Source organism: Epinephelus lanceolatus, chromosome 3, assembly GCF_041903045.1.
Source record: "Epinephelus lanceolatus isolate andai-2023 chromosome 3, ASM4190304v1, whole genome shotgun sequence".
Taxonomy (NCBI): Eukaryota; Metazoa; Chordata; class Actinopteri; order Perciformes; family Serranidae; genus Epinephelus; species Epinephelus lanceolatus.
In genome coordinates, this window is record NC_135736.1 from 13744860 (window position 1) to 13769148 (window position 24289).

General features: G+C 41.3%; 1 protein-coding gene across 2 annotated transcripts in view; it reads left to right on the forward strand.

Moving 5' to 3' along the window:
• Positions 1 to 23883, forward strand: part of LOC117255684 (alpha-1,6-mannosylglycoprotein 6-beta-N-acetylglucosaminyltransferase B-like) — a 161146-nt gene extending 137263 nt beyond the window's left edge. Inside the window, exons 10-18 of one of the 2 annotated variants that reach the window (XM_033624816.2) lie at positions 5674 to 5807; positions 9008 to 9138; positions 9960 to 9965; positions 14135 to 14293; positions 14509 to 14655; positions 15175 to 15291; positions 18621 to 18695; positions 21312 to 21595; positions 22792 to 23883. In XM_033624816.2, the coding sequence (XP_033480707.1) occupies positions 5674 to 5807; positions 9008 to 9138; positions 9960 to 9965; positions 14135 to 14293; positions 14509 to 14655; positions 15175 to 15291; positions 18621 to 18695; positions 21312 to 21595; positions 22792 to 22990 (1252 nt within the window). In that variant the 3' untranslated portion in view covers positions 22991 to 23883. The remainder of the gene's footprint in view (positions 1 to 5673; positions 5808 to 9007; positions 9139 to 9959; positions 9966 to 14134; positions 14294 to 14508; positions 14656 to 15174; positions 15292 to 18620; positions 18696 to 21311; positions 21596 to 22791) is intronic. The other variant, XM_033624820.2, reaches the window with a different exon arrangement.
• The last annotated feature ends 406 nt before the right edge of the window (positions 23884 to 24289 follow it).

A 24289-nucleotide genomic window follows, 5' to 3' on the forward strand; every position in this document is an offset into this window, starting at 1 on the left:
CTTCACCTCGTAGGACTGCTGAGCCCTGCTGAGCAGCCGTTTAACCCAGATTAGCCCCATACTCTGATCTCCCGATAGATATTCAGCTCAGCTACTCCTCCGCTTATCCCCTCTTCTTCCACTCCTTTTTTTCCGCCTCCCTTCGGGGACCTCTTATCTGCGGGCAGAAACATTTTCACCGTTTCAGAGCTGGCAATATGTGATAGCACAGGTTGGAAAGAGGGAGGAAGAGAGACAGGGCAGAGACAAGTGAAACTAACATTTACCATTAATAATTCATCGTCGGCTTTCTGTGACCCTTACAAATAGACACACAGCATTTTCCGCAGAATCTCATCTTTCCTGCCTCAAAACAAGGCTGCACAGATAAGTGCATGCTTTTTGACTCTACTGCAGATAAACCCATTTTCTAAGCTCCTTTCTGCGATAAATCACCGTCAATTTATTGGTTGGAAACATCTTAGAAGTGTCAAACAAGATTGGGGTGTCACCTTGTCTCGATCAAGATTAGAACGCCTTCAGAGGAATATTTTTTCATTTCTGTATTAAAGCTTCCTTAATACAATCTCCTGAAATACAGAAACAATCACCCAAGGACCTTTTCCTTAAGTGCGGTGGATGCCTGCATGCAAAGCTAAATGCTGCTCCAGGAAATTGTGAACATTGAAGGTTAGAGAACCAGCAATTTTGTTTGTAAGTGGGTGAGACACACAAAACTGGCAATACATTAATGGAGGAGTTCTACAAAGGAGCACTGACATTACTCATTCAAAGGGATAAGTGCTTTGAATATAGAAAACATGACATCTCATCCAGATATTTCCAGTGCAGCTATAATACAGCAGTGGATTATATAATAATACATTTTTTTATAGCCGTCAGCTCATAAGTCCAAGGCCTGTTCTTTCCGCACTCACCATGTTCAACAAGTATAGAGTCGGAAATCCATCACTGAACAGACAGGGAAACCAATTTCTCGACTGTGAGCTGCTTCAATAGACCATAAAACAGAATAACAACAAGACATGTTGTATTTGAGTAAGGACATGGTTGAAACCTGTGTGATCAGAAGTTTCTCAAGGGGCCGCCGTGTTGTGAAAAGCGAGGGTCATGTGACAGCTGGTGACATTGGAAGTGCGTTACAACCTTCACATGTACAATCACTATTGATTTACCTATCTCTAATTTCATGTTTATTGAACAGATCAAAGATCAGTTTGATTTACTTACTTAGTTTAAAAACAACAACCTCATGTTTCTGAACAGTAACTAAAGGAAATAGTAGAAATTTGCGCACTAAAATACAAGAGGACACACACGATTGAGGGAAAGGGGCCACAGTGAACTGCAAGTCTTGTTCAAGATATCTATAAGAATGTTAGCATGGGAGTATAGATAATTGTGTACAACTGCGGGACCATTGGTGGAGTGCCAAGAAACAACTAAAGTGTTTCACTGCTGGAAAGATGGTCTTTTCATTAAATTAGGCTGTCTGTGCAGTAGAAAGTAGGGCTGTAGTCAACCAAAGAAAATCTTGGTCGACTAAAGTCGCACATAATTTTCAACTAATCGATTAGGGGGGAAAAAAAACCTGCACGTTATTTTTACTTCTGCGGTGGTGTGTCTGTGTCACTCTGCAGTTACACCTCCAAAACACTAGTCGGCGGTGGAGGATTGTGTCAAGTGCTGTAAAGTTTAGTTCAAATCAAACTTTATTTATATAGTTGATTCAAAACACACACTTAATAGAGACAATTTCAAACACAAGTACGCAAATTGGCTTCACTGTGAATCACAGAACTGACAGACAAACACTTGTCTTTATCTGGACACATTTCCCCCACTAATACAACATGCTAACATTATTAGCACAAGTCTATGGCATTTTACATTGTATAAATTAGCCTAGCGTCTAGCAATCTTTTCCTCTTCTCATATAAAGCCAGGGACAAGAGCAACATGTAACAAAGGTGAGGGCACATAATTTGGCTTCATTACAACTCTTCCAAACAAATACAACATGCTAATGTTATTAGCGCCAGCCTATGGCATTTTACATTGTATACATTAGCCTAGCGACGAGCAGAGATTTCCTCTGCTCATATGATGCCAGGATAAATCCCTTAGTATAAATCCCTAAAGGATAAATTACACACAATACTTAAAATGCTATTTTAGTGGAGGCTTTATTGTCTGCACAATTAATTGTTTCTTATCTGTGAAATACAAGTAAATACAAGCTTCGTTTCCACTGAGTGAAATTGTGTCAGTATACAGAAACTGTCAGGAGTGAGTTCAACTTTCTGTCAACAACGGAGGTGTTTTGAAAACACCACCGTTTTCACAGGTAACTTAGCCTGCCCCCCCACCGCAGGAAATAATGGATTAATCATGGAAAGCTGTTGATGTAGCACTTTTCTCCTCATGAAAGTAACACTGCAATTATTCGACTAATGAGAATTTGGTTGGACCAGAGCATATCGACCAAATAACTGACTAGTCGACCAGGAGACTACAGCCCTAATAGAAAGACACAAATACTTTCGAAACTGATGCAAAAGAAAACACAGGAAAAGAGCTGTGGCATTGCACCGGACCAATAACGCTCCAGCTGGTGGGTGACATAATGCGAGCTTGTCCATTTCGACACAGGAAACAATATGGCGGCCAGCTGTCAACAAACAATCTCAAATTACAGCTAAACAGTAAGTTAAAATATGTTTCTAAAAACATTTTGGGTGAGTAATAGGCAACGCAGTTACAATCTTGGTTTATATTTGATCAGCAATGCTTAGTTTTACAGTTTGGTCTGAGTTTGAGAGAGAAACAAATAGAGGGGTGATTCTCTTCCTCTTGATCTGCTTCTATACTCTTGTGTCCTTGGTAGTGGCCGTACAAAATTGCAGAAGTACAATCTGTAGTTCGAGCACCAGCCCTACAACCAGCAAAAATCTGCTGGTACGTTTTGCCTCATTTGGCAAATTTGAGCTGGAAGATGAGCATGGAGTTCTGGGCGCTGGTAAGATGGAGGGAAGTTTACCATCGTTCATTTACACATGCTACCCACATTGGTATGACACAAAGTTGGTTGAAAATCAGCAAAGTATCCCTTTGAGTGACGTTTTTAATGAAGAATGTAACTGGGCTATCTCACTCTTTCTCTTTGCTTTCACACACACACACACACACACACACACACACACGGTTATCTGCCAGGAAAAAGTCCCAGAGCTGAGGAAGTGGACTCTGCCACCTTTAGCTCTTGTTAATCCCCCTGAGCTAACAGACTGGCCAGATAGAACACACTCGCTGGCAAGGGCATAGTGAGCTGTGTGTGTGTGTGTGTGTGTGTGTGCGCGCGCGCGCGCGCGTGTGTGTGACCTGAGTGAGAGTGAGAGAAAGAGAGAGATTCAGCTATGTGCCCTGATGCGCATCCTCAGTGCTGTAGTGCTGTGCTACTAAGCGTTCACCTGGAAACCCTATCAGTGTCCTATCACAACCCCAACCTCCAAAGCTCAAAGTGAATTTCTTTTATTATTATTCTTGTCATTTTTTATGTCAAACCTCCCACACTGCACTTGGCAACTTGCAGGCAAAACTGCTGGCTATTTTCTGTGCTGTTGTGCTAAATACTGTTACCATTTTTGCTGTTAGTAGTGTTTTGTCATTAAGCCGTTTGTCGAAGCTGGAAACAGAATGATTTATACCACACAGGCACAGATTTACTGACTTGAAAGTGCAAGAGAGATTTGTGCTGTGCCATGCATTCAGTTTGTGCTCACAAGCCGCGTAAACCTAGCGTGTAATTTAGTCAGTGCCTGGGATGACCCTCCATGCACATTCTGTGTGCGAGGCAGAGCTCAGATTTTCAGCAAGCTCAGAAAAGACATGATGTTGCTGTGATGCAGATTCAAGATTTCTAATTTCTCAGCTGCACCTAAGAAATGTCTATCTTACTATATAATGACAAAAACTCTGTTTGTGTGTGTGTGTGTTTGTTCCACATTTTTCTCCTCACTGACTTGGTCAATCCATGTGAAATTTGGCACAGTGGTAGAGGGTCATGGGAGGATGTGAATGAAGCAATATTACATCAATTGGCCAAAGGGGGGCGCTATAGCAACCCATTGAAATTGCAAACTCTGAATGGGCATATCTCATGCCCTGTATGTCATAGAGACATGAAACTTTGCACAGAGATGCCTCTCCTCATGAGGAACAAATTTGCCTCAAGAACCCATAACTTCTGGTTATATAGATTTTCCGCCATTTTGAATTTTTTGAAAAACACTTAAAATCAATCTCTTCCTAGGAAGTTTGACTGATCTGCATGAAACTCGGTGAACATAATCTAGGGACCAATATCTCAAGTTCCCTCTTAGCAAAAGTTGGAAAACTTACTAAAACTGAGCTTCTATAAGGCAATGAATATTGTGGAGGGCATGGCTCATCACATAAAGGTGTCAGATCACCACGCAACTTTGTAGGCATATGACCACACATAATCTGAGGGGACCCCTCCATTATTGACCCCATCAAACAAAATGAGGGCGCTAGAGAGCTAATTTCTTATCTAGGCCTAACCGCCATATCGATTTTTACTAAACTTGGTAGATATGTAGAACAGGACGCCTCAAGGTGACTGGAGAAATTTAACTCTAATTGGCAACTGGGTGGCGCTATAACAACAGAAAAATGCTTAAAAATGGCTAAAATGCGACCGATCGCTGTGGCTCCCCCTGTGGACGAATGTTTTGGTTTTTTTTCCTAATTTTTGGTATGACTAAGTCATGGTATGGTATGTCGTACATAATCACGGAAACTGTCAGTGTGTCATTCTGTCAGTCAGTCATTCTACCAGTGCGCCCCACTTTTAAGTCAATACAACATATAAACACTTTAACTATCTGCCTTTCAGCATGCTACCTCAACTACTGATGTACACTTTTAGCCCACTAACTATCCCACTATTGGCAATGGTGCTACTGTACTTTCAATAAAGCCATCATACTATCAAATTCACAAAAACTCTGTCTGAATACATTGCTCTTCTTCATGGGTTCAGTTGACAATTTAATCTGCAATTTCCTATGACCTGTATCCCAAACACACGCCATGTGAAACTGTATGTGGGCAACTGTGCACTCAATGGGTATGGACTAGTTCACTTATAAAACAGCAATAAATGCAAGACATTAAACAGCAGTAAAGTGACGTCCAAGACATGCAAAAGACTTAACGTTACATAATGATGGTCTAAATATCCCTCATGAAGTGAGTTGACATAAGCAGACATGATGAAGTAGCACTTGTGGCTTCCATACAGTTTGTGTCAACACAAAACAGACAGATGATATTTTTGCATTATTTTATTTTAATCAAATCCAATTAAGCATCTTTAAGCTATGTATCGATAATAATTAATGTTTTTAGCATTTTATAATGTACTTGCAAGCAAATCAAGGGACATTTTAAGTGCACTTATGTTAGCTTATTATTTTGTCAACAATTACAACTCCATCTTGAAGCATCCATAACTGCTGTATAAGTAAGTTTTACATGTTTGATAACACTGTATATTTTGGCTTTAATCACATAGAATTAGCATATTTTTTTTACATGGGAGACAATAGGACCGTTTTGTTTTAAACTGGTTGTGCCCTGTCTTTACAGATGTCATATCCGAGTGATTGACACATTTGGGACAGAGCCAGCTTACAATCACGAGGAGTATGCAACGCTGCATGGCTACCGGACCAACTGGGGCTACTGGAACCTCAACGCCAGGCAGTACATGACCATGTTCCGTAAGAACAAAACTCAATGTAGAAAATCTTGATTTAATTAGTTTTTCCAACACAGTTGCCTGAATCAAATGTATTGTACATTTTTATGTTACATTTATACGTTTCACGCTTATGACATACTTTAGATTACATGAGCTGAGTTTATCATCAGGAGGAGGAGGGGATGGTAGATGGCATGACACCTATGCAAGGCAGCTGCTTAACAGTAGACCACTGTATGAAGCCAACAACAAAAGCAGATATGTTTTAATAATAGTCCAGGACATGTCCAGCTTGTTTTTAGTGACAAAAGTGGGTATTTAAAACCAAAGGATGTTTTCCTAACCCTGACCAAATGGTTTTATGCTTAAACCTAACCAGATGTTAACCACAGCGGTGTCACAGCAGAAAATTGAAAATTAAAAACATAAAGTTTCAACATATCAGCTACATGTGAAATGTACAAACATACATATCATAAATGTACAATGGCAACATTTATTCTGGTGATTCGATTGGTTGTTCTCATCCTCTGTAATACACAACACACACTGTCAGTTGCTTTACAGAACTGATAATATTGATTTACACATCACAATATAAGTAACATTTGCAAACATTTTTTAAAAATTTCATGTCTTTTTAACATGTAAAACACAAGCATTTGTATTTTATAACTTCAAAAGATGAAAGTTAGATCTCTGAATTGTCACATGCGCACAGACCTGTCACCAGTTTTGACACTTTTTTTTTTTTTTTTTTTCACTTTTTTTGACAGGTGTGCCTGCTTGTTCACATTAATTTCAGAGCAATGTGTCTAATGCAGCTATTTATAGCGACGCCACAGCTTCAGGCTCTATCAGTTCTTTATCACGTTTTCTCTCCTTTTTCTGTTTCATGCTACACAATATGTCTGATCTGCTGTTTTCAAAGCCTTCGTTGTTGTCTGTCTCCTCAACGCTCCTGACTGAAACCTTGACTATTTAACTCTCCTCTGCTTTCATATTCACTACTCAACAATGCCGTGCTCCTACAGCTATAGCTGATAAGAACATTGTCATGTCAATATGTGACATACTGCAGACGCCCATGCTTCATACTGTCCTAAGCTAATGTGACTGACACAACCCGTATTAACTGTTTCATACTTATGAGAGTGAAGCAGTAGCTGTTGTTTATTACTTCTACTCAATATATATGAGTGTACACTGCAAAAAAATTAAATAGTGTTAACTGTTAGGCAGTAAAAAGCTGTAAAATCATGAATGTAGTTGCTTTTGATAAGGTAAACTTTAAATGATAACAGACAGCTTTCAGCTGTGACCTTCCCCTTGCATTTCAAAGTCCTATTTTTGTTGGCTATCACAAAGATAACTGGATCTCTCTCTGTTCTCTTCACGATCACTGTTCTCACAGTTACTTCAATTGTGCCGCTATCCACCATTTATGCTACTTTGGATAGTAACAACAACACACTCATACTCTTTGGTAACTGGGGATAGCAACCAATAGCTACCCGGGAAAACTAAAGCCTCACTCCAGGGCTCAAAATACTTTTTTCTTTGTACATGCACCAGTGCCTGTAACTTTTAAAATTACATTTACCAAAAAATCCTACCTGCACCCAAAAAAAATTGACCCCACTATTTGGATATTTGTCCTCCTTTATCCGCACTTCTGATACAGCAGCCGCCAGATCTGACTGAAATTACAGTAATGTACAGTGAAAGCACTTTAGATTTTATGTAGTCGCAGGAACGTTTTGAGCAGCTTCTCAGCTAACTTAATTTTCAATAATACTGTCAATATTGTATAAGTCAGCATGATGTCTTTGAAAAGAAACATTGGTTTTGTTGTATTTAAGCATTAAATATACTGCTGATCACCAAGTCAGCCCCCAGTAATAAAACGGACGGCTGGCAGGTGAGCTCACTGTAGTAGTATGTCTAGTAAGAAGACGTCGCTGGGTCTGGAGTTCATGTCTATCAAATATTCCACTTAAAACTAACTTCATTGCGGTGCAGTGGCCACAGCTGGCTTGACTACAGTGCTCTGTGTTCGCTGTCAGTTTCCTGTTTTTGCATGGCGTTACCAGCTATAAGTTTTTTACTGTGAGAAAATGGATTTGTGGAGTGAAAGCATGTGCCAAGTGTTAGTCAGTGGCATAAGGTAGTTACAATGGGCCCAGTGCACACTATTTTGACAGGCACTGCATATCTGTGTAACAAAAATAATGCCAAAGAAAATGAGAAATTATTCATTTAATTTAACAATTTTAATAGTTTATTATAGTTTACTTGGAATATGCATATAAGTATAGATGCTATTGAGTATTTTACCGAAAAAAAAAAAACATGACAGATATGGGTTTGCCTTTTTCAAGGTCTTATATAGGAAATGGCACTGTTGTTAAATCAATGAGTACCTCTTTGAACACAGGATATTTCCAAGGTGGCAATCACTCACAAGGGCCTGTTTTCCACCCAGCACATTGTTGTAGGACCCACTCTCTCTGTGGACCCCCCCACCTCACAGGCCCTAGTGCAACCACACAACCTGCACTGTCTGTATTGTTACGCCCCTGGTGTCAGCTGTGTGACTCTGCTTATGGTCATTGCATGCGTTGGCAGCTGTACCGAGTTATGTGCAGCAGCTGAGAATTACATGCACAGCTCAAATGTTACCTGCACTACTGTGCATATGCAGGTAGTATCTGAACCCCCACATCCACTTCCTGTTTTGGTTGCACAACGGTTGACGCACTTCCTTTGTACCATAAACTGAGCCTTTATTTTCCTGGGAGATCTTACCCACTGGCAGACAGGATTGTATAGTGAAAGCGAGGCTTATAGGGAACCAGTCTAAACGCAGATGGTGTCATTATTCTATAGCCGTGAAATTGTGCAATCAGTCTTCATAATGATGAGTTTAATGCAAAAAACTTCTTCTATCTCCACTTTAAAGTCAGTACTTGGAAAACCATTCCAGTGCAGCCTAGTACTGCCAAAACCATCCCAGCCTCACAGCTGGCTTTATGACAATCACAATTTATAATACTTAGGGAGCCGATAATCACACTGACTTAGCTATTGAACTGAAACAAACAAGGATGTAGTGTTCTTTTTCTCTCTTTCCTCACAGCTTCCCTTTAACAATAAACTTTTCTTTCTCTCTTTACTGCCATCCTGCTGTTTCTCTCTCACACACATACACACATCTAGCTCACACACCAGACAACTCATTTATGGGCTTCGTTTCGGAGGAGCTGAATGAGACAGAGAAGAGGAGCATCCAGCAGAACAAAGTCACCAACATGGCTGTAGTGTACGGCAAAGAGGCCAGCATGTGGAAGGTACAGACAACAAATCAGTGAATGTTTCTATGCACACCATTAATGGATTTCCTGGAAGGCCTCAAAATATATACAGCAAAAACACACAAACACACCAACTGTATATATGAAAATGTACAGATATATAAGCATGCACGTACATTCAGGTAAACGTTGCTGCTTTACACCTGCATCCATACACATGGAAAACATCACACAAATGTAAACATACATGAACAGGTTTCTCTGTTTCTTACAACAGGTTAGTTCTGAATTCCTCATACAGGAGACTCTTTGAATGTTGATAGACACACACACACACACAGTGGCCCCGACAATATACTGCAGAGTTAACAGAAAAATCCAGTGACAGCGTTTTGCACACCCCCGCTGTTTGCACCATTACAGCTCAGCTTCATGCGGTTCTTTATACACAACTGTACAGCTTTAACTTACAGGCAATTTTCCTCTCCAAAGCTGCCGGCTTGTTCCACTGCATATTGTTGAGCAGCATGTTGTGCCCCCATTGTTAAAATGACTACAAAGATGTATTTTGCTGCCACTACTTTCCACTGTGTGTTTGTACTATTCCCTGGATTTCTTTATAGTTGTGGCTTGTGAAGGAGACGAGCGCAGATGGGAGATGGGGGGGTGGTAAAAGTATAATAACCTGGTGAAAAGGCAGAAAATGTATAGTAATGTGTATTTTCGGTCTCCCCTTTTGTCTTTGTTTTCACCATTGTTTTTATATACGTTTTTATCTGATTTAATTTTCCTATCTCTGTCTCTCTTTCTTTATGTCTTTCTTTCTTTTGTGGTGAATCCATCTGGATGCTCATTAGCTTCAGGTAAGAGCCTGTTACTCTCACCCTATATTCCTCTCAAGGCCATCTCATAGCCTACGCACATGCAAAAAGGAGGCTGAGCTGTTTACATGTTAAGGAATACACACATGCATTCATACAAACACAATTATTGTCAGTATGGGATCCGGAAAAGTGAGAAGCTACGGGTCCCGAGTGCACTTAAATGCACTGCAGCATTCACAGCGACAGCCATCACTCTTCAGGAGCTTTACGTATAACAGCGATTATCTTTTTATACTCTTACTTAAGGCAGCCAGTCATTTGAAGGATGTAAGCTTTGTGCTGTAACACAACGATTCAATTTCTTAGAGCTTCCAATGCAGCACTAATGACGATGCTGGTCTTCTCAAGTGTCTCCCACATAATTTATAGTTATTATTAAATCATTTTGTGCTTCGCCGGCTACAAATGTGAAGCTTGCTTTTGTCTACCTCTGTCTGATGTCAAGGAGCCATTGTTTCTGAAATTAACAAGAATCTCATGTGGTCATTCTGCCACCATTTTCTTTGTCAACGACTAATGTGGTGTGCAAGAATGGAAGGCTTGACAGGCGTACGAACAGTAAGGAGAGGCTCAGCAAACATACTTCCTTTTTGTAATCGTACCCTTCTGACATGCTGTGCAAATTGAACTCAACATGTTAATGTCCCGCAAACAATTTTCTTCAATCTACATTACAAGAAATGAGGTGAGGGATAAAAACCAGCACAGCAGAACATACTTATTACCAGTCCTAATCCAATGCATGTTAAGAGAGTTGGCGTAGACACACACACACAGATAGCTGCAAGTGCAGGTTATGGAATTTGCACTCTTTCACACCCATGTTTCTCCTTCTGCTAATTCATGTTGTCTGCTGTACTTAGCGCTTGAGCTAATCTCCTAATTGGCTGGGAAAATCCTCACAGAGGAAGCTATCGATCGCTACAGCCTCCAATTACGGCTGTGGGGGGCCACACGGTACAGGGATACAGTAAGCTGCTCTACACCAGACGGCAGAGTCAATACTCTGGCCCGGGGTTATGCTTCATTCACATGATTCAGTTTTGGATGTTAACTGATGCTGGTTGGTTTTTGTTCTTCCAATCATCAACGCTGACTTTAACAGCATGCCTCTCTGGCTCTGTCCTCTCACATCGTTTCATGTTTCTACTCTCTAGGGAAAAAAAGCAGAGATGAATGCACAGCTATGAGTCACTGCTAGTAATGGCTTCATCACACCTGTCACACCCACACAAGCCCCAGTACAATCAGTTTGTAAAGAAGATACCTATCAGCTGAGCGTTGCACTGAGTTCATTGGCATTTTTTTCTTCTTTTAGTAAATGTCGACGTCAACATTTCTGTTGATTTCTGAAACAGTGATATTCTGTTACTCTAATACAAAGGCTTTTAAACAGATTCTGCATCTTAGAGTCAGTTTTAACCGGGGATGTGCCGATCCAATACTCAGTTTGGGTGTTTGTCCGATGCTAACTAAAATCACTGGATTGGATATCTGACAAATCTGTATGTATTGTACCTTCAGGGGAGTAGAACATTTGTTTGAGCGTGGTGTTTTAGATGCTTTAAGTAAAGCTGCATTGATACAGATGTATTATTAACAACTTAGTTATTTAAGAGAGGGAAAAAGGCAGGATCAGATTGGTATCACGGACTGTATAAAGTAATCGATGTAGCTACTGTGATGGCACCCATTGGTTTGTGGACTGCTGGTTGAAGCCACGAGTCTGACATTTAGAGCCTTGCCATCTTGATTTTTTTTGGAGATAGAAGTGACAATAATTGGACGAGAGGGTGGAGCTGTGGAGGAGCGAGGGGTGGATCTGATTCATAGGCTTTTTGCTTGCAGTCAGCCTGTCAGTCAAGCTGCCTTGCTCTTAAATTTGTGTGATTTTAAGCCTTAATAAAAGAGTTATATCGAAAATCACCCTTTAAGGTTGTTGTGAGTGTAGAAATTAGCTAGAGACAAAAACTGTTTTGCACCAGGCTGTAAACATGTTTATTTCTGCTGTAGAGTTTCGCATGAGTGTCTATGGGGATGGATTCGCTTTTGGAGTCAGCCTGAAGTCACCAGTTTTTGGCAATTCTGCATTGGCTTAAAGGGCCAGTGTGTAATATTTGGCATGGTTTATTGTCAATCTGAATCTGAATCTGAATATTCTACCCATTAATATGTTTATACAAGTGTATAATCGCTATAAAATAAAATTCGTTTGGTTTTCGTAGCCTTATAATAATGCTTTTATATGTATATATATATATATATATATATATATATATATATATATATATAGCAAGGGCCTTGCTTTAGAGAGGTCGCCATCTTGCGCCGCCATGTATGTAAGGCAGCCCGAGCGGACAATCCAGCCAGCCAGAGAACACGTTTCGCATGTATAAATAAACCAACGAAGACAGCGGGAGGAAGGAAGAAGGAGGAGGAAACAGCAGAGAGTGTTAGTAGTTCGTCGATAGAGAGTAGTGAAAAGTTTTTTTAGTTATAAAGTTTGCGAATGGACCACACTTAGCACGCAACAGGAGAGAATGAACCCGAACCGTCATCTGCGAGGAAAAGAAGACGCAACTTCACTCCTTGTGATGCACTCTCTGCGGCGCTTTTCCTCCTGATGATATATCTCCCCAACGATGGTAGCAGTAGCACCGAATCCCATTCTGTGCATTCAGCCTCTCTTCTCACCCACTCAGCATCAAACACATGGAGTTCCTCATCTGTGTACTCCGGCTCAAACAGGTATGGCTCTGGGTCTGTGTCCGCTACAAGAAACTCTTCAAAATCGCGTTCAAAGTCGTCCATTGCAGCTACTATAGTCCGGAGATATTGCTACCAAGTAGCAATATGGAGTTTCTGGAGTGCTCAAATAAACTGGCCTTTCTTCCGAATGCTCCTGTGGTCTCCTGCTCGTGAGGGATTCATTACAATATCGTAACATGGTTTAGATTTCTAAATAAACATTCACCTTGTTGCTAGATAGACCTACTCCTGAAAAACTCGTGCGCAAGGCTTTTTGTCCCTACGAGGCCACCGTCATTTACCCGACGGGAGGGGTGAGCGAGTGAGCCCTGCAATCTAGAATTTGACCACTGATGTCACTGTTTTCAACCCATTTTACACACTGGCCCTTTCATTTTTCAGTTGAGGTTGCCGCTTGATTGGTTTCGGTGTCAGCAGTTACTCAAGTTTGGGGTATTGATATTGGTATCAGAAATGAAAAAGTCGTGTCAAGCCATCCTTAATTATAACCCCTCTCATGAGGTTATACAATTAGCAGGTCACGACTATCCAACGTGCTTTGAATAGGAGTCTTACAAATCGAAAGAAAAAAAAAACCTAAGAAAATGGGAGTACTAGCCATAGTAGACAGCGGTTCAGGGATTAGACAGAGGTCATTTTCATTCATGTGCATGTTTCCCATTCACAACCTGCAGCTGTTAGTTTCTCCTTTTTATCTCTCAAGTCAACTCTGAAGTCTCCATCAGTAGGACTTGTTTTTTGGTAGGACTGTCTCACAAAAAATCCCACACGCTTAAAGTAGATGTCAAAAAGAGTTCTAAATACATATATACATACATTTACTGTTGCAGTAAGTAAGAAGAAATCTTCATGGAAGTGACCCAAAAACTACAGCTGCAATGATTAATTGATTAGTTGCCAACTATTAAATCAATCGCCAACTAATTTGATAACAGATTGATTGGTCTGAGTATTTTTTGGAAGAAAAAAAAGGGTAAAATTATCTGATTCCAGCTTAAGTTAACTCACAATAAACATAATCATTAGTTGCAGCCCTGCTGAAAGCGCTAGTGTAGACAAAAGTTGCGTTCATGTGCAAAAGTTATTTTTTGAAGATGTATTCACCACACATGCAGTCTTAGATTTGGAGACAAACATGGATACACTGTACTGTACAAACATACTGACGCCAAAGTCAGACAGCTACGCACACAGACAGCAGACAGCTCACACAATGATCAGACACAAAACAAACACAGCACACTGTACTTGGACACAGATTCTTTAATCATATTCTTCTCTCTGCTGTTCTCCTCTGACACACTCTTTTCCATACACCCTCCTCTCTTCACCCTTCGCCCTCCATCTCACCAACCCATCTTTTTCCCCTCCTCTCCCAGCAGGGTAAGGAAGGTTTCCTGCAGATTCTCCACAGGTACATGGAGGTCCACGGCACAGTGTACTATGAGACCCAGAGACCTCCGGAGGTTCCGGCCTTCGTGAAGAACCACGGCCTGCTGCCCCAGCATGAGCTGCAGCAACTGCTGCGCAAGGCCAAGGTAAGACAGTGAAGAAAATATTATCTACATTCATACTTCATCTGCTGAATTCTCATTCTGAGTGTGCACAGACTCTTCGTCTGCAGCTTCAATTTGACAATACACACATTTATCCAGAAACTGATTTTGGTATACACTTACAACACATGACAATACTGATCCAAAAACCATGTTGAAGCATGATTATATAATAACATTCCCTGTTGTGTTTCTAGCTCTTCATTGGCTTCGGTTTCCCGTACGAAGGCCCGGCCCCTCTGGAAGCAATAGCCAATGGCTGTATCTTCCTGCAGCCCAAGTTCCAGCCGCCTCACAGCTCACTCAATCATGAGTTCTTCAGAGGCAAGCCCACTTCTAGAGAGGTGAGCTCATTATGTCCATTACTCCCCCACCATTAGTCACTGATGAGAATATTTTGGCTAGCGCGGTTTTCACCACCAGCCAAGTTGCAAAGTAACTTTATTCCTCAGTAGATCTTTTAAAAGAACTGGCACGAACTGGAGGTGCAGACAGAACATGTTAGCGCTTGTTAAGAGGCAGGAACATGGCGTTCCTGGTACAGCATGATCTATGTTGTTATTACTGACAGTTCACACAACTTTGGAGAAATTCTTTTTCCTCAGTACATTCTCCTGGCCAAGTGTGTTCTTTATAGCCCTGAGAGGAACAACTTTCAAATGCTAAGACTAAGTGATACACTGCCCCTGCTCTAGGATGTTTTTATTTTTCGACATGTAAAATGATCATTGAGATATGCATTTAAAACACTCAACTACCCCCCAAATCAAAAACACTTTATTATTACTGACAGCATCCTCGACATACATTTTCGACATACAGTATTTAGCTCTTACTGTATGCCCTGCATGTGTTTCCTGTAGGTGTCCTCCCAGCACCCGTATGCAGAGCAGTACATCGGCAGACCTCACGTCATGACGGTGGACTACAACAACTCCCTGGAGTTTGACTCTGCCATCAGGGAAATCATGAGGACCCAGGTACTCTCACCCACTGTGCACTGTCACTCACATGGATAGAAAACGACACATGCATTGTAAGCTGGTACTTTAATTCTCTCTGATGCATCTAAGCTGTCAGGCAATGATGTTAAATTAAAACTGAAAAGCCTTTTATTTCCATTCAGCTCTCCTTCAGTCAAATCAGTCATCTGCATCATAAATGAGAGGAGATGTTCTGCACTGATACCTCGTGAAATCATCATTGTTGATTTGAATATGAACGCTGGAGGCTAGCTGGGATCTTATCAATCAATTCCCTGATGTGAATCTGTTTGGCATGAAGTAGGAAGATAAAATATAAAAATACAATTCAGAGTTGTGATAATAATCTATTTTTTTACTCAGTGCGGTTAGATTTTTAGATGTCCTTGCTCTGTTTTCTTGCAGAGCTGTGATGTAGTTACAGTACTGGACCTCTTGTTGGCGCTGTGAGCTCGATAAAGTGTTTTCAAACTTTGACAAGCAGCACAGTAGCTTTGCCACAGTGGCACTGTCCAGAGCAACTTTGCCAGTATGTAGGTAGCAGTCTGATATTGCAGAGAGCTGAACTTTTCCACGCAGGAAATGTGGGCCAGTGGAGAATATGAGGATGGTAGGGACTGCCAAGAGTGGGAGAGAGGTTAATTAAGGAGTCACCCGGGGAGATTAAATCTTTCTAGAAAGCACTACAAAGGGGGAGTAAATGGGAAAAGAATGGAGAAAGAGAGAGATGAACATAAAGACAGAGAAACAGAAAGATTGAGAGGGAGTCTGAGGCCCACATCGACTAAATGTCTGCGTTGTCTCGAAAGCCTTCTGTTCTCATTAAAATAGAAGACAAGCCTGGTTGGCACATTTTGCACTCAGACACAGCATAAATCACATAATCTCAAAAAATAAGTTTACATTTCAGGTGCATCAAGTGCATGAAATTGATACTCTGAATGAGAGATACAGCAGTGAATCACAATTCTGTACTTAGTAGTCTAGAGAAATATTGTCTCAGGCAGTGTGTCTACAAATGTGTACTGCAAAAAATGTACTTTGTGCCATTACAAATGTAAAATAAAAATGGGAGATACATTTACAGCACCTTGGCTGTTATTTTCAGATCTGACAAAGTGATGTTTACAGCAAAAGAAATCACGATACTGTCGCAAAATGACATCACACGACTCATAATATTATGGCTTTGGTATTATTTCTTTCCATTTAAGCCATTTAGAAAATTCCATATTGTATTTCGTAGAAAAATCCGCAGCGGCGCTCCAACAAAGCATCAATTTCAACTGCATGAAGGGCACGGAGGGATCATGTGCAGTAGGAAGACAGCTGTCTGCGTGATCCCTTAAACATTCTGTAATAGTTTGTGCCTTTTGCAGATTAGAAGCAGCGCGCATGGAGATTAGAGGGAAGGTGATATCTGTAGTCATGGTTGTGTGTGGAAGTGTGTGTGTGCGGCTTTGTGTATGTGTGTGTCTTGCTCTCATCTCTGCGTCTTGTCTGTGTTGTCAGACAAGCTACAGTTCAGCAGCCCTGGCTGACTGCTCTGTCTGCGTCTGCACTGTCAGACCACTGAGAGAGAGCTGATGGACCCCTTCACCCTTCACTGGAGCCACAACGCCCCAGCAAACACACACACACACACACACACAAACACACACACACACACACACACACACAGTCAGATAATATTCTTCTCCTTGCATTTATCCAAACACAAACACATAAGCACTATTGGAGAGACAGTGACGTTGCATAGATCAGGCACATCAGCACACAGAGCCTCACCCACACATTACAGCCATTGACTTCAAGACACACAAGTGTGTGTCTGTGTGTCTGTGTGTGTCTGTGTCTGTGCGTGCGTGCATGTGTGCGTGCGCGTGCATGCGTGGCAGAGGCTCATGTTCAGCCATGCAGGATAAAGCAATCTCTGACTGGCTGACAAGTCCTCATGTTCCAATAGCTCCTTTCTCCATCTTTCTTTATTTCTTTCTTTCTTCTTATCCTTGTTTTTTATGCCCGTTCCTTCCTCTGTTCCTCCTTTCTGTCTCTGTCTGCTTTTTCCTCCATCCTTCTGACATGTTGTTTGCAGTTGAAGATCTTTCCATAAACTTTGGCCAAAATCGTGGTTCACGTGGTTTCATGCTGTAGGTGATTAATTTGGTGTTTGCAGTAATAGAAGGAGACCACCACATGCAGAAAGTTTGAGAGGTTTATTTTTTTTATTTTTTAAAAAAGAAACTGCAATTTCTTGTGGTACATGTTTTTGGCTTGTACGCTGTCAACTGTGTTTATTTAAAACCAATATGAAATCTCCTTAAGGCCACTCCTGTAAATGAGAACATGCTCTAAGTCACCTTGCCTGGTTAAGTAAAGAGAGAAGTGACAGAGAGAAAAGGAGGAACTCTGTTACAGTACATTGTTTGAGCTTGTGTGTCCGTCCCTCCAGTGCACGTGTTTACGTTCATCTCCGGCTTACAGAGTAGATTAACATAAGGCTTTGATCAGATTTGCAGTGTGCGTAACTTTTTAAAATTGCATCATCCCTGCACACTTGCTTCTCAGTGATTTTCACTCGAAATGGGCCAAGTCTGATTTCACACATGGTTGAACATCAGACTGCTTTGATTTCAGATTGGAAATTCAATTTAGTGAGTCGTGTATCATTTACAAAGGCAGGTCTTTTGTATTAGGGCACAAAGACCTGCCACTTCGATGTCTGCTGTTAGCCTTTGACCGTCGAGAAAAAAAAAAACTTTCCGTTTGTCAGACTTTTGCAACAGCTTCCTGTAAGTCAATCACAGAGTTTTAATTGCTGATTTCCAATTAGCATATCTACAATTTAAAGCTGTTTTTTCATCAGGTAATTCAATTTGTATCAATCCAAGCACTGCAGTTGCAGCCATGTTACATCCATCCAGGTTTGTGTCAGACAGTTTTGTTAGAGTGTGTTAAACTTATGGTATTATCGGCATTAAACATGAGAATATATAGCCTATATATACATAGTGTTTACAGCTCATCTCTAATTAGGCCTATCAGAAGTGCGCCTTAGTTATAAAACCGGCACATCACAGCAGGAGATGATCTATTGGTATGCAAATAAAGCCTAATGAGTTTCCAAGCAGTGACACACTGTGATTAGGCCTCACAGGAATCTGACAATAGAAACATTCATCTGCTGAAATGAAATGAGGAGAAGAGACATTTTATTGCAATTAGTGTGAACAATGAGGTGACGGCAACAAAAGTGTATTTTCACATGCCCAAAATCTGGAAATAATAATGAGGTGTGTATGTCTTTCTCTGTGTGTCATTTTCAGGTTGAGCCATATCTGCCTTATGAGTACACCTGTGAGGGGATGCTGGAGAGAGTTCATGCCTACATACAGCATCAGGTGAGCCTCAGTCCATGTCAAGACAGATGTACACAGAGCGCTGAACAAAACACACACATGCCGAGATTCTGTCTTTCAGTCGCTGTGCACTCTTTCACCAGCTCTCAAACTCCCCACTCTGTTTAATATTTCATCACTGTGTGCATTCAACACCCGGAACATGGTGCGACTCTGCCTGTGTGAGTGTGTATGTCTGTGTGTGTGTTTCAGTGCTCCACGTATGTAGACTTGTGATTAATCTGCACGCTAACTCTCATTACAAAGCACATATCTGCCCTCCGGCTTTAAAGCAGAAGGTCTCCTGACACTAATGAGGAGGGATGAGTAAGGAGAAAGAGCAGAGGTGTGGGCACCTTGATGATGATGGAGGGCCAAGATGAAAGAAAGATTTTTTTTTTAATAATCCCACACTAGATGTCAGACAAACTGCAAAGGTGTCTCTCAACAACCCTTTGTCTGCTCCTGACTGGCAGCTGGTTTGGATGCAGCACTGCTACACTGTTAGAGGAGAACCACGAGAAACTTGAGCTAGATTCTTTTTTAATCAAGGTTTAACACAGAGAACAGAGTTTACAGTAAATCAGCCTGTGTACTTTCTCTTGTGTTTTTATTTCACTTAATCTACTGCACCAAAGAAAACATATTTGTAAGCACATGTGCATTAATAATTAAAAGGGCAGTCAGAGAGCACAGACTTCTGCCAAGGCATGTCAAAGGCACGTCTTCTATGACATGCAAATCTGCAAGTTCCATTACTATAATATAGTGGTATATATAGTGATTGTGTATGCCTGGATAATGACTGCTTTCCGTATGAAGTTTGAGCACCTACATGTTGAGGCAACTCAAGAGGATTATTGGGGCCCGTGAATGTGGATTGTGATATGGAGTCATCATATTTATGCAGTTGCCTATGTGTTGTCACTGCAGAACTGTACCACCATCTACTGCATTTTATGATGTGTAGCATTTGTTGTACCGAGGCAAAATGTTAACGAACTTAAACAAACATTAAAATCTGTTCCAACATTTAAATGGTTCTCCCTTGGCTCATGCCACGCCCTCACACCAAGTTTCATTAAATCAGGCCAGTAACTTTTCAGTCATCCTGCCGACAAACAGACAACTGAACTGAAAACATAGCCGTCTTGGCTGAAGTGATAATGATACACTGGTATGCTGTGGCAGCTAAGGCTGATTAAATTAGGACCTTGTTCTTTTAAATTGCTTCACACTTTCGAGAGTGTTTTTACAATTTGTGATATTTTATTTCATTCCCTCCTTTGTAAAGCAGCACAGTACAGCTCTCTGAATTGCAAATCAACTTGTCTTGCATTTACATGCTTTTACATTTCTGATACAGATAAAAAATATTAGTAGTACAGTAGTATCAGTGCTGTTAATATATTATTAACATCCTTAGTGTCACCCCCTCCATTGTTTCCAATGTAAACCCACACTTGCTGCCATATTTGTTTATCTGTGAACTTGACGCCACAGTCGTTTGACCATGGCAGCCAAAGAAACCAAACCATGGAAAACAATGCAGGAATGAAATTACTGTTATCTGTGTCTCCTCAGTTATGCTTAGCTCACACCTTCACCAGAGACGTGAACAAACATATTCATTGCCAAAAGTTGTCTTGGAGTAACATCAGCTTCGATCTTGTATCACCCAGTCTCTGCCAATAAATACTTAATGATATCAGTTAACTTAACTTGCATATCAACGGCATGTTATATCCTTTATTTCATGATACAACCTAGTGAAGTATGTGGGTAGCAGCATCCTGCAGCATAGGATCCAAGCTGTTAGTAGTCTTGGATATAGCCAGCAGCTGTGGTGGTGGAGAAGCTCCCTCTAACCGCCCATCCAAAATACAGAACACTGACATCACCTGGCAGCAAACACATCAGTAACCACTCAGTCTCTCAAAGAACCTTTGCTGCTGAAGGATAGCTTCACATTTTCTTTTAAACAATAGTCAGGTGTCCATGAAACAGTTTCTACTTGCTGTAGTCCTTCCTCCCGTTCAAACTGGCTGCAAAGAAAATCTCTTCGTAAAGAGATTCCAGTGTAAGTGATGGGGACAAAATCCACAGTCCTTGTTCCATACAGAAATATATTTCAGCCAGTATGATGTTTCAGAGGTCTGAGTTAGTCATGTGAAGTGGGTGTCTTACCTCTGCTACTGCTCAGCAAAGAAACACTGACTAGAGGAATTTGGTATGAAAGACACTGTAATTTTTGAATATCCACACTTAATTTGACAAACTTAGACTGCTGAAGCCTCGTGATACAAAGTGTGAAATGCATTTTTGCCCAGAACAATGACAGCGGATTTGTCTCCAATCACTTGAATTTGCATTAAGAAGGGACTCTGAGGGGCCAGTATGAACAAGAAGAATGATTACAGCAAGAAAAAACTGTTTCAATGTACATATGGGTGTGTGAGCATTGTTCTAAGACAAACTTGTGAACCTGTACTTTAATATTGGTTTTTACTGAGCTGCCTCATTATTCTGCCTGCACATTCTTACTGTAGGTATTCCTCCCGTAGTCGACCACAGTAAAATGATTGCACAAAGTAATGTTCCCATATCTTTCACCTCCAGGACTTCTGTGCCCCAGAGCCTCCCTTCACTCCAGCCAACCTCTCCAGACAGGGTTCTGCTGGTGGTGGCAGGATTACGGGACCTCTGTTTGTGCCTCTGCCCAATTCAACAGCCCTTGGCTGGGCGTCCAATGTGACGGCTCCCACTGCCTGGCCTCCTCTCAGCTCCCTCAGGCTGCTCGTATCTCAAGAGGGCCAGTCCTGCGTGGAGGCATGCCACTCAGATGGTTTCATCTGCGAGCCTGCTCACTTCCGCTTCATCAACAACAAGGAGGCCCTGCGTGGGTAAGTCAGCCTAAAGTATATATGCGTTACATAGGGACCACCTGGCTGAAATACGCATGTCTGTCAACCAAACTTTCATGAAAGCTCAGTCCAAAGCAAGCAACAAGCAACCTTTCTTTACACAGATACACCACTCCTTCAGTTTACCCTGAGGCAAAAAGAGAGGTGATTTCTACCATTCCTAAATATGTGTTGATATTTTTCGATACAGTAACAATTCCTCCATCGCAGTCCTTCTGTTGTGCCCACAAAATGATTCTGATAGTGTGACGTTGTGTACTCACTCTCTTAGCTTTTCCTGCAGAAGATCATATGTCGTCAAAACATTGTCAGTCATGTCTGTACAGAGCATAAAGAATTCGAAACAAACAAGCAATTTTGGGTATTTCTTCATCTTTCAGCACAAAAATCAAAATCCCCTCAAAGAAAAATCTGTATCTGAAAGGCTCCTGGTGGTTACACTTCATCCACACAAAGTTATTGCCTCTAAGCCTATCATGTATTTCTGCACTGCCCAGACGGAGACTTCTCTTATCTTAGCTGACACTAACAACAGGTGAGGCTGAATCTCACCAGGTATTTATTGAGTTTACTGTACCAGCTCCAGGCAGTAGAACCAGAAACTTTTCGGGAGCTCTGAGACTTAAAGCCTGCTGGTGTTTGAGTCTGTCCTCCAAACTTCTCCCTACCAACTGCTTTCAGCTCCGGCTCTTATTTTTTGCTTTTGTTTCATCCTCCAAGTATCTTTTGTGTTTACTTCTTTGCCGCCCTGTCTCAGTTTACAGTGCCGCTCTCCTTTTGTTTCTGTTCTGTTACTCCTCCTCGTAGCTCAGGTCTGTTTTTGACACAAGTTATCTTTCTCACTCTGACATCTCGTACGTGCCTCGCAGGTTTTTTTTCCCCCAACTTCCCTGTCGCTTCTCCACTAAATTTCATCATTCTCTTTTCAAATTGGCATCTGTAGTGAGATGAAAGTGATGAAATTTCTTTTTTTCCTGTCTCTGTTTTCCATTTATTTTAAGGTTATGCTAATTCCACTATGCTGTTACATGTCTCAAATAAAAATATCTTTTATGACTCATATTTTCCAAATTATTCTTTCAAGAACACACCAGAACATTTTCTCAGTCATTAACCCCAGTGAACTGTTATTTTCGGCAGCTCACAGACCTCTGCTCCTCTGTTTCACCCCTCAGACTGGAAGTGCAATGTGAGGTGGTAGACTCCGAGATCAACCACATCCTTCCGGCCTTCTCTGTGGTGCGGCGGGAGTGCGGCCTTCAGCGGGAACCCCTCCTCTTCAGCTGTGCAGGATACTCCCCCAAATACAGACGTCTTTGCCCCTGCAGGGACTTCCGCCGTGGCCAGGTGGCACTGTGCAGAGACTGTCTATAATGACGGGAAAGGTGAAGGACAGACACACAAGAATTATTCACAGATTGGCAGGGGGGAAAGGGACACTGGAAGGCACCCACAGGCCAGAACGGGTGTAGAGCTGTGACAAATGCTCCCCTCCAAAAACAGTAATGTAGGATAATGAGGAGCAGGCGTGCATGGATTTGAAGAGGTGAAAGTAGGCCTGAATAGCTGTCAGGTTGTAAGGGAGGATTTAGATTGATTGCAGTTATTATAACGGCTGTTATATTGTAACTTGCTGGAGATAAAAAGTGGTAAGACTTCCTAGAGCAGGACTGCAATGATACCAGGGTAACTAGGGCAAAGGCTGAGTTAGCACTGAGTACCAACAAACCTTCATGTCAACCCTCTGACTACAGAATATTAGTTTCTACAAGAGGTTTACAAGTGATATGATACGCAACATTTTATTTCTGGAACTGTGTCGCACCGAAAACAAGGTGTTTAAGTTGGAAAATATGCACATGAAGAAGCATGTGACTGCAGAGAAACTCAGTATTGGGACTATAGTGTCACTCGATGACAGAGTCTTCAAATATCTCGGCTTGGAGAAGGCAACCTCGGGTCAATATCCAATCTCCTCTCTGCACTTGGACAAAGGATGATGGACAACCAGGTTATCTCCCCTCGCTTTTACTCCCGTCCTCCAATGATGGACAGAGTAATTTATCAGACTGAACCCCAAGTCTGAGGCAACATCGGTCAATGCAATCATCTCTTGTCACAAAAAGAAAGAAGGGGGAGGAGGACAGAGGACAAAAATAAAGGGTACAAGATTATTTTTCAATAAATAAGCTTTTAGAGCTCTCAGTGGGATTTTTAAAGAGTCCTCCGGGCTTTATGATGGGAAAATAATCATAAAATAAAAAATCAGAACGGATCAAAGTGTTGAGGTCGGTTTTATGTTGTGTCTGGTCTTCACTCGGTTCTTTCTATCTTTTTAGTTTGGAGTGTTTCTTCTATTTTTGCTCCTACACCCATCTGTTACAATACTCCCACTGTTCACATTCATCTGCATTTCCTCCAATCCGACTGCAGGGAGAAATGTGGAAAAACATGGAGAAACATGGAGGCGAAAGCCAGCACAGGTCGACGCTGTCAATAAGAAGTGACAGAGGGGGAGAAAAAAATTGGATCTTAGATGAAAAGCCAGTAATTTGCTGGAAGTCAACAATGTGCTTTTACTTTCCTAAGAGGCACAGGACTTCACTTGTAAAGCTAAAATGGCAGGTTTATAGAAATTACAATACTTTATTATGGAATAACTGCTTGATCAAA